The following is a 14,722-nucleotide window of genomic DNA, read 5'->3' on the forward strand; positions in this document are numbered from 1 at the left end:
GAAGGACTTCTCCGCTTACCCTAACATGTAACAGTTTGAATGACGGCCTTGGTTGCATCTTTCGTAACTGGCTACCCTAGTTCTGGGTTAGTATATGAGATTCAAGACGCGCAATTGATGCATACTAATTTGGTCACAGGGGTGGAAGTTCCAAAACAAGTCAATTGCTTTCCTTGTAGGATGTGTTCCAAATCTGAGGACCATGGTATATCTCTGTCGATGAGGTCGTGACCGCCGTTTTCGCTCACTAGACGGTGCATCACAAGGCGCTTGATATGCTGATGACTTGATAGTGTGTTTGTCAAAATGTTCCAATCAATAGGCTGGACAAGCATTAGGAAGAAACTCTCTAAGCCAGCAGCGTGCTGAACAAAATTGCAGATCGTCTCCGTCATATATATAGGCGAATCTCTCCTACAATCATAACGATCGAAAGCAAGTTCGAGGGATTTTAATCCCATCAGCTTCATGGAATTGAACCAGTCAAGAACCCCTTGACAGTCCCGTAATCTCAGACTCTGCAAAGCTTCGATATTAAAAGCATACGCCATTTCCATGTTTTTAGGATAAAAAGACACAAATGATAGATCAAGTTTCTTGAGAGATGAAAAAATGACCTTTCGGTCTCCAGGGGATACTTTAAGCACTTCTTCTGAGAAGAAGTTGTGCACTTTCTTTGGAGAGGCGGGGGTGATTGCTGGCTGGAGGGCCTGTTGAACCAGTTGGGCCTGTTGGAGGAGCAATTCGGCAATATTCAAACTTGGGAACGGAGCGCCCGGTTGGAGGGTTCCCTAAAAGGTTGCGATCGGGGGGCGCCGTCCGAGGAATTTGCGACCCCATGTCTTCTGTGCACTATTCCAGTCCACAAGATCAAGGGTAAGTGATTGGATTTGATGTCCACGAGCTTCGATACATTTTCTAACAGATTCAAAATCTTCCCAGTGGCTCAAACCTCTCCAATCAAGGGAACGTAGTTCTTTGAATTGGACAAGATCCACGGAGTTCTGCCTGTCTTTATTCTCAGTGCGTCCAGTATCCGGAGGGTAAGTGCCGCACCTAATATGCGTAACGATGGTGATAGATTCAAGTTGTCTTTGTTTGGCGACAAAAGAGTTATTGCCGCCTAAGACAGCCTGGGGAACACATGTTCCTATGTCCCAACTATACATAGTATTCACGTAAGTGGGTTGTCCAAGGTAAGAAAGGCAAATACTAACCGAAAAGTTCGTAAGACGTCATCTGGGAGGCTCAGAGAACCCAATGCAGAGATTAGATTGACGAAGGGGTCTGGTGCCCCATCTCTAGCGACGCCGAGCCCATTAGCACTAGGGTGCACATAGCTGGATAGGGCTCGCTTATGGACGGGAATACTGAAGCCGAATTCTTGGGTATACTTCAAGTGCTTCCATGGTATAAACTTCTCCAATATGGGAACTATAACGTCCAAGTACTTCCGTGATACTGTCTCCAGGATCGGCATCAAACCCTCTAATTCCTGCTCTGGTGCGGATAAGACAAGGGACCGGTATAGATGTGGGATGGCTATTTCATGGAGACGCTTGCTGACTTCACAAAGTCGCTTTAGGTCCGTGCGGCTGATCTGCAATTATAAACTACTGAAATAGGGGGTTTATGTGGAGGTTGGCTTACTTGGTTAGTTATCAAACCGAATAATTCCAATGGAAGTGCGTCAAGCATATTGAGCATATTGATTATCGATTCTCCTAAGATAAAAGGGGCTCAGCTCCAATGAAAAGAAACGAATATTCCCAACTGCGGGGTGGTTGTTATACTATCTTGTTTAATAGGGCACATGAATTGTTAACCCCGTCTTTCTTTGTTCTTGACTTGGTCTAACTCACATGGTACTAGGGTGAGAATCTGTGAGATCTTATAGGCTCTAGCAAGCTCGATGTAAAGATATATCCTTGTAAATGCACAATGTGTATTTTACATTTTGAAGTTATTCATAAACAGGTTGATAGTTTAGTTCTGGTAGAATAGCAATATCAAAAAAGGTCTAAACACGTCGTTGACCACTTCCCCACTTCTAAGTGGAGCTTTCCACGGTTCACCCGATCTTTTTAATACCCGGGCCGGGGATAAGTTTCTATCTTCGGAAAGAGAATTCATCCCCCCTACAGAGTTCGAGAGATTACTATTTCGCGATCCGATTAGACATCCATAAATTACTATTAGCAGTGGAATATATATCTCGAACCTTGGATTTACAAATATTTTGGTGACTTTCTTTGCGTGTTGAATTGGAACTACAAGAGAAGTCGGCTGCATAAGCGGCCGTGTGATTCATTTTCAGTAGTCTTGCCAGTGGTATGTTTAGTAGTCTTCTTAGATACCATTCTGTTTAGTAGGTCTACCGTAAACAAAGGCGGAAAAATGCTTAACTTGTGCGGACAGCCTTTGTTTGTATATATAACCTTTGATATCGCTCGGGGGGACGGACGTCATAGAATATATATTGGATGAGGTGGTATAGCTGAAGGACAACTCTGACGCCTGTCTTCGCAAGATTAGAAAAGCATGTAGAGAATTGGTTGTTTTAAATTCTGCAGAAGTCATCTATTGATAAATTTTGGGGGGATTTAATTCTCGTTAGTCCATGGTATGAGCCCTAATATCTGGGTTTCGGGAGTCTCGTATGACTGTCCATGCACTCACGATATTTTAGCCCGAGAAGGATGTAATCATATGGAGATGCTTCAATAAAATAATATTATATAGTCTGAGACTGTAACAAGATGTGTGGCATATTATATTATTCCCAAGGATTTCCCACACAAGATCATGCTCTGCGATTGCGTTCCCACTTGACTGCTTCTGCTGTGTTTCGTGGCTTAAGGGTGGCTTTTCTTTTTCATGGTGGATATTTGGGGTCAGTGTCCATATTAACTTTACACGAAATGAGAAATGATGAAGTTGTGACTCTGATTGCTTCGATTCATAAATCTCCGAGGTTGGATGCAATTTTAGTACACCGGCAGATGGGAATATCGGCAATAGGGCCGGGAATTGATTATTTTAAATGTAAATTATAAATGTATGATTCGTCGTATAATGATATACATTAAACCAATTTTTTAATTAGGTTTCCCTGAGGTTCATAGAGTTTTGTTATGATGGAGATAGGGCTGGAATGCGTATAGAGAGGATCTTTCCCGATCCACACTGATCGCCCAAGGTTCCCGCCCATGGAACAAGATTAATATCTATAACCTACCCTGACCTCGAGAACCTTTGGATTTACCCCTATAACTGGATTGACTTTCGTATTTTATCTCGGCTACAGAGTACGGAGTAATCTGGAGCACATTGGCCCTGAAATTTGTGGCGGCTTATGGAAAATGTAAAATGGGCACTACCCAGATTGGTTAGTATGATAAAAAATACAATTAGGCATGAGTGGCGTCATTGTCGCCTAAAAGGTCCCTTATAATGGACATATCTCCGAACGATATGTACCTTGCATGACCGGAAAATAAAAGGAAAATGTAACGTGGGAGGCTTGGCTATGAGAACGTAAACACTGCAGAGGGTTACATGATTCTCAACTGGGATTAGGGTCAGAAGAAAAAAGATGAAGTGAGACACCCAATCTTAAAAAGATTCTAAGCGAATAACAACAGATGATCCGGCCCCATCCGGATCGACGTTGATTGGTGTGCCTGGAAGGGTTTAGCCCCATATTATGGCCCCCGAAGGATTAGCGTAGGAATATTAACCTTCAGCTCGGTTCTGATCTCCTTCCTTGACTTCCTTGATTTCCTTGATTTCCTTGACTTCATGAACTTCATGAACTTCATTGACTTTCTAGAATTCCAAATGTTTTCAATTATATACTCTTACTATTTTAGTAATTTCTTGAAAAATAAATATACTTTCGCACTGGTACCTGCCTGATTACCTGCATGTGTAACTCTGAGTTGAGTGTCGACAATGCATCCAACATACAACGGTGGACCCTAGAAGGCATCCGTGCCCTAGTGCCTGAATCATGAGTCGTGATTGGATTTGATATATCAAGCTAATTGCCTCTGCCCCAGTCATGAACCTGCTATTAATCCGGCTAGACTCCGTTAGGGTCTTTTAGCCTCTTTCATGCGGCTCTTGCAATTTTACTGCGCCGAGACTGGCCGAAATAGGCACGGGGCCAGCACATACCCCTCCCCAAAGAAAGTCTGGATGAGTTCTGACCCATTTTCTGCTCAAATATGACTCTTTTTACGCCACTGGCTGTATGGTTATATTACAAGCCCGGCATTTCGCCTATGATTAGTCTGCAATGGAAAGGTCGGTCTATGCCACTTTCACATCGGGGTTCCTATGAGGTTAGTCTCATAGCCGCCGTTGTGAACAGATCCTGTTGGCCTCCGGGTCTAGTGGACAGACTATCAAGCTTTCAATCCACTTTGAGACTCTACGTTGGGTGGCTCTGGACCAGTGGAGTGTATTCAGAGGGGCACCGACCTGTGAACGGTCGAATCATCCGGATATCACGCACCTCATTTCCACCCTTTGATAGCTCTATTCTGCTTTTTGATTAGTGTGCTTATGTCGGAGGTCGGCATTTCCCCCAGGGGTCGAAGATGAATCGGCCCTCGATGTATTTCAGTCACATCCTCCCCGGGAATTGTATTTTCCTTCGACAACCAACACTCTCGTTCTGAGCCACTCTGGGAAACTTCCCAAGCAGATATTTGTCTGCGTCCTCTCGTTGTTCGCGAGCTAACCTGTCGTTCCTTTTAATCGGGTTAACAAGCGATTACTATTGCATTTGATTATTGCGTATAATTACTACATTCATTTTCACCATGATGTTCAAGTCTATTGCCGCTTTGTCGGCCCTCTCCCTCTTTTCATCATCCGCTGTTGCTGTTGATCCCAGCCTGAAAAGTAACGTTGCTGTCTACTACGGACAAGGCTACAACCAGCCTCGTCTCAAGCACTTCTGTGAACAGACCACGTCGGACATTATCAACATCGGGTTTATCCATGAGTTCCCCAAACGTGTCGGCGACTACCCCGGTTCCAACTTCGCCAATCAGTGTGATGGCTCCTTCTTCGAAGGCACAGGATTGCTAAGTGGCTGCCACCAGATCTGGGAGGATATCCCAGCCTGCAAGGCTGCTGGCAAGACAGTCCTGTTGTCCCTCGGTGGTGGCTCTGCCACAACCCAGTCTCTCCCCAACGTGGCCACCGCAGAATGGTTTGCGGATTTCCTGTGGTACTCCTTCGGTCCTTACGTACCAGCGGTCGCTTCCTTGGAGTGGAACGCTAGTATGAAGGGCAAGAAATTCCCTCGCCCACTGCTCACTAACTCAGTTGATGGATTCGATTTCGATATTGAGTACAACGGTGGAGTCGGTATGTTTTCCTGATATCTTAACTTCCTGATTTGGACTCTATCTAACACTGCTATCTAGGATATGCTGCCATGATCAACCGTCTGCGCATCCATTTCGCTTCCAGCACCCAGCAGAAATACTACATCTCCGGTGCTCCCCAGTGCCCCATTCCAGACAAGCAGCTTGGCGACGCTATCTCCAAGTCGTCCTTTGATTTCATCTGGGTTCAGTGGTACAACACCCAGGGTTGCTCTGCTGCCGACTGGGTCAATAAGCAGGGCAACTTCAACTTCAACGATTGGGTCAAGGTCATTGAGAAGAGTGCCAACCCCAATGCTAAGCTCTTCATCGGTCTTCCCGCATCGCAGGCTGCCGCTAACCCTGGTTTCTACCTGACCCCTGCTCAGGTGAAGCCACTTGTCAAAGCTTTCGGTACTAATAAGCATTTCGGTGGTATCATGCTCTGGGAGGCCACCGCCGGTGACACCAACCTCATCGACGGAAAGACATACACTCAGAAGATCAAGGATATCTTGTACGATTTCTCTCCTCGTCCTCCTGTCTCGTCTTCGACCACCAAGAGTACGACCACTACCACCAAGACTACCACCAAGACTACTACCACTACCACGACAACCACTGTCCCAACTACCACCAGCACTACCACCACCACCACTACTTCTACTGTCCCATCGACTACTACCACTACTACCACCACGACTTCCAGCTCGACCACCTCGTCCAGCTCGGCAATCCCCTCCAGCTCGGCCACCCCCTCTAGCTCAGTCATCCCGTCTAGCTCGGCTACCCCGTCCCACTCGGGCACCCCATCAAGCTCGAGCACCACTTCTAGCTCGACCACCACCTCCAGCTCGACCACTACCTCTAGCTCGACAACCACTTCTAGCTCGACCACCTCTTCCAGCCCGGTCGCTTCTAGCAGCTCAGTGATCCCTGGGGCTTCATCCTCATCCAGTCTTATTCCCCACCCCTCTACCACTGGAAAGCCCACCCACACCTCGCACGGTGGTGGCCATGGACACCACACCCACACCCACAGCCACCACCACTCCCACAGTGTCTCAAGCTCCATTCCCGTAATCCCGGGCTCTTCCAGCACTGCTGTCGTTCCCTCTTCGACTGAGTCTGGCGCTTCTTCCACTACTGGAGGCCCGAAGCCCACCGATGGTGAGACTACCTCTGGAGGTGCTAAGCCTACTGGCGATGAGACTACTACTGGGGGTGCTAAGCCTACCGGCGACGAAACTACCACCGGAGGTGCCAAACCTACCGGCGATGAGACTACCACTGGAGGTGCTAAGCCCACCGGTAGCGAGACCACTACTGGAGGCGTTAAGCCTACCGGCACTGACTCCACCACCGCTGGTATCACTGCCACTCCCTCCATTCCTGCGTCTTCTTCCTCTTTGGCTCCGGGTACAACCACAACTATCATTACGACCTCGTACATTGATATTTGCCCCACTGGCTTCACCACCATCACAACCACAATCACCAAGACGTACTGCCCTGGTGACGCCACTGCCACCGCAGTCCCAACTGGTCCCGCGGAGATCACCGGCGGCCCTACTTCCGGCCCTACCACCTCCACTGTCTCCATTCCCGAAGGCTGGACTACCACTGTGACCGTCTGCACCGTGTGCGCTGCTACCCCGACTACCGTGACCCTCACCAAGCCCGCTGTCACTACTACCACTGAGGTTGTGTCGCAGCCTACCGCTCCTACGGTGCCCGAGGGTTATACCACCACCGTTACTTACTGCCAGCACTGTGGCCCCACCGGTAGCAGCATCACCCTCGTTATCCCGGTTCCCTCCGCTACTGCCGGTATCCCCGGTAGCAGCTCCGCCGTACCATCTTCCTTCAAGCCCATCCCCAGCGGAGTCCACCCCGTTAGACCCTCGTCAAGCATAGCCTACCACCCTGTGCCCAAGGCCACAACCACCACCACCAACACCCCCGCAGGACCTACTATCATCCCAGAGGTCCCAGCCTTCAACAGTGCCACGCGGGCCGGCGTGGCCAGCCTCAGCGGCGTCCTCGCCATCGCTCTTTCCATGTTCATGATGCTGTGAAGCTGCCCACTTGTCTGGACAGCATGATCTCATATGATTGATCTCACGATGCTGACCTCAAGAAGAACTGGTAATTACTAGCGACTGGTTGCTTTTTTCATTACGATATTGTCTTTATTATATTCTTTTTTATCCGATCTCCAGTTTCTGGAGTGATTCTATACCTCCTGGCCTCTTTTTGTGATTTACTCTGGCCAGTAGTGATGAGATCCCTGCGTCTTTGTTGATGCAAGTGGTCGAGTCTGTTTGTTCTCAATCTCCTAATGATATCCATTTCAAGGTGTCGCCGTCGAGTCTGACCTTTTTCATTTTTTCTGTTTGGCTATAGAATAGTTGGAATTGCATGCTTTCTGTATAACAATACCATGTCACTTCATACTTTTATCATATTCCTAGACCGCTATTTCCATGAGCCTGGATTTTTCCGGGCTTGCGTGTTCGCCAATAGGTCTTTGTGACGAGATGTGCCTCATGTTTGGTATGATCCCAGGAATCATGGATGGAAAGTGGAAGATGACCCATGTGGCGACTGTGAACATGACGACTTTTCCACCCGATGACTGGCCCGGTCTCTTTCCGTTGCGTAAGCCGTCGATGGGGTGCGATATGCTCGCCTTATCCCAACGCAACGCGTAGAGGGTTGCGTAGCCTACATCCAAATGACGGTGGTGAAATACTGCTATACAATGGTATAGGGTCTATCCGAGAAAAGGTTAGCATGGACTGATATGATTCTTTCAGGAAATAAGTCCCTGGGCACCTGCAACTATGAATACTTGTGGCAGCAGAGGAACCTCTATTCCCAATCTGCTGCAGTTTCCTCCCAAAATTTCTTCTCAACCCATCAAAAGAGTGTTATTTCTGAGCGGGTACTTCGACAATCGACAATAAGACCGATTCGATAGCCTTGAAGGTGGAAAGATGGGTGATAAAACCCACTCGACCATGACAGGGAGCGCATGACCTGTCACCTTCGGGTTACCATGAAGGTATCCTTGGCATGTTATGACAAGGTCGAACGGCACCCGCACATCAACCAAATTTGGTTTGGCTACTCGCAAAATCAGAAGAGAACGAACGACAGCACAAGAAACACTCACGTCGTGGATATCGTGGGATAATAGTGGAATAGGTGGATATCCGATACAAACCATCCATCCTCTCCAGGCCAACGAGCTCTGGAACGCATAGGAGGGCTAATGTGTGAATTTTGCAGACACAGTCGAGGGGCAGCATATCAGGAACTCGCGGCTAGCAATATTTTGCTGAGTTCTGCTCCAGAGGTCCATAGTGAAGAAAATGGACAAAACATCTAGACGTTTCCGGGTGGGTGGGCAGGCCCATGGAGGCCTTGCATCTGCCATTGTCCATGCTGTCGTGGTTGAGTGATGAAAACCAACATGTGGCTTGCACTCCTCATTTATCTCAGAAAGATAATTATCGACTGTCATATGACCCGCATTTGTCTGGCCGACTCTGTGGCTAGATGAATGTCATCATGTTAGCCCAGGCATTAGAGCGTACTTGGATGGAATGGTTGACCATGTACCAACATTACTGAGTCGATTAAAGTGAACCAGTGTTCATCTGTCAGACACCGGACACGGTGATATCTGAGTATCCACAAATATTCCAAGACATTCGAGTAATTATAGACAACGTGATGAATCAAGGCAGCTGTATGTGCACTTGACTCCAATGCTACAGCGTGGACTTTGGATTTTGTGAATCTTAGCCATGCATGCCGAAGGCTGCACAACGCGTCGAGTGGGGGCCTATACATTGATTAGTATTCCAAAGCACAATAGATGCACTTTCACGTACGACTTTTAGTTCGAAGGGCAATAAGGGAGACGGGTAAATTCCACGTCCATCACGTTGAACTTCAGTGAAGCCAGAAGACATTTGCAAAGTTGGGCTCATGTTTGTTGCCACTACCATGGATATGTCCGTCTCGACCATAGGGATTGTCGATGACCTGCTTGTGTCTGATTGGGGTGACATGGCCTTCTTTGGATAACCTTTGTACTGTCCTATTTCACCAGCTCTTGCGACTGAGGTCCCCTAATGGATACATATTAGTTGATTTCATGATGGATAGGGTGATTTTGGGTCATACCAATGATGCATGTCAATACACCTATCCCGTAGGGCAGTTTACCCGAGAGGGTCTTCATCGTTCAGATGACTCTGACCTGGGCCTTGAGTCTCGACTCGTCATTTGGTTAGATTTGGGAGCGTGGGCCATCCATCACTTGGAGATAATGGCCAGGGTGGGAATTGGTAGTGGGGATTGGTATAAATCAAATCAAAAGATCTTTTTTTGAGGAAAGAATGAATGGAAGGTGATATGTAAACAGAAAACTCCTTGTTAGTACAGGAGGAAGGTGCATTGACATCTGCCAACCCACTCCGACTATGACCAACAAAAGGAGTACCTAGGTATACCCAGGTAGGTACTATGTATTATCCACATATTTGGACTATTTTCTGCTAAGTAAAATCAGTTGCAAGAAATAACAATATCCTCTTACGTTGTACAGTATGCAATTCCCTATTTGGCCTAGCGTGGCATTATTTCCCCGCATTCTAATATCCACGGACCTCGGCTGCGGAGAACTACGACATCCCATACGTCCATGTACTAATAGTAAACACCCTTCAATTCACCTTTGAAGTTCAATTGATCTTTACAATACATATCCAAAATGTTACCACTGAAAGGAATCAAAGTCATTGAGTTAGCAGGCCTAGCTCCAGGTACGCAATGCATCCACGAACCATGATCATAACTGACAAACCTAGGCCCATTCGCAGGCCTTCTCCTAGCCGACTACGGCGCCTCAGTCCTCCGCATAGACAGACCAAACTCAATCAGTGGCGACCAATTAACCCGCAACAAGACATCCATAACCCTCGACCTCCGCGATAAAAGCTCCCTAAACATCCTCCTCCGCCTCCTCACAACGGCTGACGTCCTAATCGACCCCTTCCGCCCAGGCGTCCTCGAACGCCTCGGCCTCTCCCCAAAAGATGTCCTCCAAAAACACAACCCCCGCCTCATAGTCGCCCGCATGACCGGCTTCCGCCGCGACGGAAAGTACAAAGACATGGCCGGCCACGACATAAACTACATCGCCGTCTCAGGCGTACTGTCCATGCTCGGCCGCGCAAACGAAAAGCCCTACGCCCCAGGAAACATCCTCGGCGACTTCGCCGGCGGTGGTGCAGTGTGTTTCCAAGGAGTCCTGCTTGCCCTCATCTCCCGCTCCCATACAGGCCGTGGCCAGGTCGTCGAGGCGAATATGGTCGATGGCTCTGCGTATCTTGCTACATTCCCGCGACTAGGGAGGAATACCCCCGCGTGGGCTGAGCCGCGCGGTGAGAACCTGCTCGATAGTGGGTGTCCGTATTATGATACGTACGAGACTAAGGATGCTGGGCGATATTTTGCCGTCGGGGCTTTGGAGCCGCAGTTTTATGCGGCGTTCGTGCGGGGATTAGGTTATAAGATTGGGGAGCTTCCGAAGAGGGAAGATCGGGAGCAGTGGCCGAAGTTGAGGGAGATCTTTACGAGGAGGTTTAAGGAGAAGACGCGGGCGGAGTGGGAGGCTGTTTTTGATGGCACGGATGCTTGTGCTACCCCCGTTCTGGAGCAGGCGGAGCTTGAAGAGGGTGGGTATGAGCAGCGGCCTATGGTGCATCTGGTTAGCACGCCTGCGGCGCCGATTCTGGCAGATCAGGGTGGGTGGTCGGGTGGTGGGCTTATGCCTGGGGATGGGGGTGTTGATACGCTTAGGGAGTGGGTGGGGTGGGAGCTGGGTAAGGATTTTGAGGTGAGGAAGGATGGGGCTTTACTGGCCGTGAATGGGAAGTCGAAGATTTGAGGGGATAGGTGTAGATAGTTGAGGGAATATGTGAAATCCCTTCATATTCTGTCTGCACTAGTCATGTGTCTATGTTCGAGATGATTTGAACTATGTGACCTGGCTCTGATGAGGTAGATATCTAATTACAGCGGAACTGTTTCCGTTTCGCTTCCCCCGAGACTCCCAACACATTGCAGACATTGAATTCATATATACTAAAGCCGGATTTCAACCGGTATGGATCATCATTACATTACTAAACGCAAACACCACCCTATACAAACACACCATAACCAACAATAGCATGTACTGAAACAAGAACAACAGAAGTCCACGCAAGGGACAAAGCAGTGCCAACAGCGGCACCACCATTGCTGTTCGCACTACCACTCTTCTTCGTGGCAACTGCGCTGCTGGAAGGCGTGGAATTGGACGAACCTGACCCACTGAACGCCGGCACGGGCTCCGCTGGCAAGTTGTGGTATGCGCGAATAATATCGCTCGCTTGTTCTGCAACGCCATATGTCGAGGACATCAAGTGGGTGGACAAGGAGATGGGAATGATACTGGCATCCGCAACTCGCACATTGGTAAGGCCGTATACCAGTAGATTGGCGTCGACAACGCCGCCCTGCTTCTCGGGCAGCATTGCGCACGATGAGGATGGGTGGAACTCAGTGCCCGCTGACTTGCGTAGCCATTCCACCCATTCTTCGTCGCTCTGGACGGTCAGACCCGGGGAGGTTTCGTTTGTGAGGCTTTTGCTCATTGGCTTGGTTTCGCCTATCTTGCGGGCGAGTTTGATACCTTCGAGGAGGAGCTCGGCATCTAAAAGGTTGTCAGTATTCGAGCATTGGTTGGATGTTTGTTGGAAGGGGTACATACCGGCTGGGTTGGCCAGATAGTTCGGGTCAATGACAGGGTAGTCCATTGGGTTGGAGGAGTTGATGTAGATACGGCCGTGACTGAATGGATGTTGGATGGCCGCTGTGATGCCGATGTCGCCATTTGCATCGCTGTTCATAAATAGAAGCTCCACTTGACCTGTCGGGGTGTTGAAGATCTTTGATGCTGTCGTGTTGCAAATTGCTTTGTAGCCGGCGATTACGCCATCGTCGTATGTCGTGTTTGGTGCATACTGGTCGATTGAGTCGAGGAGTTTCGACTGGTACTTAGCAACTTGACTGCCGTAGATAGCCGTGGAATTCACGTAGGCAATGGCGGAATCGATGTATGTGAGGAATTTGGGATCATTCTATGGCAATTAGCAAACCGCATTGTTTGATAGGGGAGACATAGGACGCACCTTGTCTTTGCCACCATCGTAAAAGATAGACCCTGCGGTGTCCACATTTGCGCTCCATTTCACTGTGGCACTCTGTGTCACCAGGTTAGTTACATGTTCATCTTGTGAATAGTAAGCACACTCACAAAATGATCTTGAAGATGTTGGCCGACACCAGGAAGCTCAGATACAAGGTCAACACCAGCCTCCGAGAGGACATCCTTGGGGCCGACACCGCTGTAGAGCAATACAGCCGGGCTGCCGATAGTGCCACTTGCGAGGATCACTTCCTTGTTAACCTTGACCTTCAGTTTCGTTGATCCCTTATCGGTTGTGTATTCAACAGCACTCGCTGTTTTCTTATCCGAAGATGTAGAATCTTCGAAAAGCAGTCGAGTCACATGCGCATTGGCCAATACATCGTAGTTGTCACGCTCTGGAAGCGGGTCGAGATACCCGGAACGACTGTAGGACCGCGTCCAATTTGAAGGGTTGATACAGGAAGTCGAAACGTCAGCGCCCCAGGTTTCACCCCCGTACATATCATCAGAAATCTCAATTCCAAGTGTCTCTAATGACGTTAACCAGTCACCAACTTCGGGGAATGTGCTAGGGATGCGTTAGCGTTGTCCGTGAATTCCAGGTAACGAGATTCGACATACTAGTCCGGGTATGTTGTATGGATCGGCCCGTTAGTGCCATGGTTTGATGCATCCCAAGTGATCCTAGCCTCATCAACTACGCCATCAGTTGGAGGAGTGAAAGTCTCACTTTTCTTCAAAGAAGCATAGAACGACTCCCACGACCAGTTATCGGCACCATCCATATCTCCGAGCATGTCTTTCCAGGCATTAATTTCGTCCTCGCCGGGACGGGTCATGTACAAGCCATTGATGGCAGAACTTCCTATATGTCTGTGTTAATTGTTTGTTTCTTGGTCTTTAGACTATTACGGTTAACAAACCTCCAAGGACCTTGCCACGAGGCCAATCAATCTCACGGTTGTTTGCATTAGGCTGAGCAACAGTGTAAAAATCCCAATTCAACGGTGTTGTCCATAATGAATCGAAATAAGAATATGCCGGTGTATCTACACGAGCGTTAGAAATGTCGCAAATTCCACGGAATAGAATAATCGAGCGCACCTATGCGCTTCCTAAACTCATCTCCATCCCCGCCCGACTCAAGAACGAGTACAGTATGATTTTTATCTTCTGAAAGACGAGCGCCCAACACGAGTCCAGCTTGACCACCCCCGACAATCACAAAGTCATAAGAATCCCCGATTTCCGTGCGCGGTGATAGTGCGCTCGCGAATTGATTTGCGACTAGGCTTGCGCCTACAATCTGGGTAACTGATAGACCTGGTCGCATTTTTAGAGATCGCGGCGCAGATTGTCGAGTTTTAGTGAAGGGTGGATCATGGATCTCCTATATAAAGATCCGATCATAGTCGCAGGTTTAAGACTGTGGAGCAAAATCTTTGAAAACCTTGCTAAGAGCTTTGAGGATTCTCAATTTTACGCACTTCCAGCGATGATCCCCGATAAGAATATTTTCCTACCTAAATCGAGTTAGACTAGTGGGTCTGGATTGGGCTTCTACGAATGAGATCTTGGTTCCTGTTGCGCCACATGGCCATTTCCAATAAATCGACTTTGTTTTTCTTGGGACTGTTCTTTCTACCCGTTCTGGTTCCATGTTTCTCTTCGGTTCCGAATTATTCACAATCAGATTTTTCTTGAGAGTGTACAATTGTATCGTCCTTTGTAACTAGCGATTGTGTATTGTCAGGCATTGAGGTGTAGTTGATACCCATTATTAAATCACCTCAGACAACACATCAATCCTGCGATTTGCCTTCAAATGACCGCATGGTTGCTATGCATCCACCAAGGCTCAGGGGCCAATAGTAGTCTAGGATTATCTCCACTAATGTCTCTACTGAGGGTGGATCTCACAAAATATTCTGATAGGCTGTTAGCTAGATGATCGCAATCATACGGAGTTCTCCTACGGCCAGTAACCAGCCAGCCATGATAAGAGACATCTAAAAATCTAAAACCAAGACCCGTAACAGTGTCTGGATTTCCATGGAATTGACGTGAA

General features: G+C 48.2%; 3 protein-coding genes across 3 annotated transcripts; 2 read left to right on the top strand and 1 right to left on the bottom strand.

Moving 5' to 3' along the window:
- Nucleotides 1-4,829: 4,829 nt before the first annotated feature.
- chiA1 (class III chitinase ChiA1) lies at nucleotides 4,830-7,459 on the top strand (the record flags this gene model as incomplete). Its single annotated transcript, XM_040793828.1, has 2 exons — nucleotides 4,830-5,382; nucleotides 5,442-7,459. The coding sequence occupies 2 exons, from the start codon at nucleotides 4,830-4,832 to the stop codon at nucleotides 7,457-7,459; spliced, it is 2,571 nt and encodes an 856-aa protein (XP_040648683.1).
- Nucleotides 7,460-10,167: 2,708 nt separating this feature from the next.
- On the top strand, nucleotides 10,168-11,346 carry PGRI_061150 (CaiB/BaiF CoA transferase family protein; the record flags this gene model as incomplete). Its single annotated transcript, XM_040793829.1, has 2 exons — nucleotides 10,168-10,219; nucleotides 10,265-11,346. The coding sequence occupies 2 exons, from the start codon at nucleotides 10,168-10,170 to the stop codon at nucleotides 11,344-11,346; spliced, it is 1,134 nt and encodes a 377-aa protein (XP_040648684.1).
- Nucleotides 11,347-11,602: 256 nt separating this feature from the next.
- PGRI_061160 (GMC family oxidoreductase) lies at nucleotides 11,603-13,987 on the bottom strand (the record flags this gene model as incomplete). Its single annotated transcript, XM_040793830.1, has 7 exons — nucleotides 11,603-12,156; nucleotides 12,214-12,583; nucleotides 12,635-12,706; nucleotides 12,760-13,222; nucleotides 13,276-13,519; nucleotides 13,578-13,703; nucleotides 13,759-13,987. The coding sequence occupies 7 exons, from the start codon at nucleotides 13,985-13,987 to the stop codon at nucleotides 11,603-11,605; spliced, it is 2,058 nt and encodes a 685-aa protein (XP_040648685.1).
- Nucleotides 13,988-14,722: the final 735 nt, after the last annotated feature.

This window comes from Penicillium griseofulvum (assembly GCF_001561935.1).
Source record: "Penicillium griseofulvum strain PG3 chromosome Unknown contig_95, whole genome shotgun sequence".
Taxonomy (NCBI): domain Eukaryota; kingdom Fungi; phylum Ascomycota; class Eurotiomycetes; order Eurotiales; family Aspergillaceae; genus Penicillium; species Penicillium griseofulvum.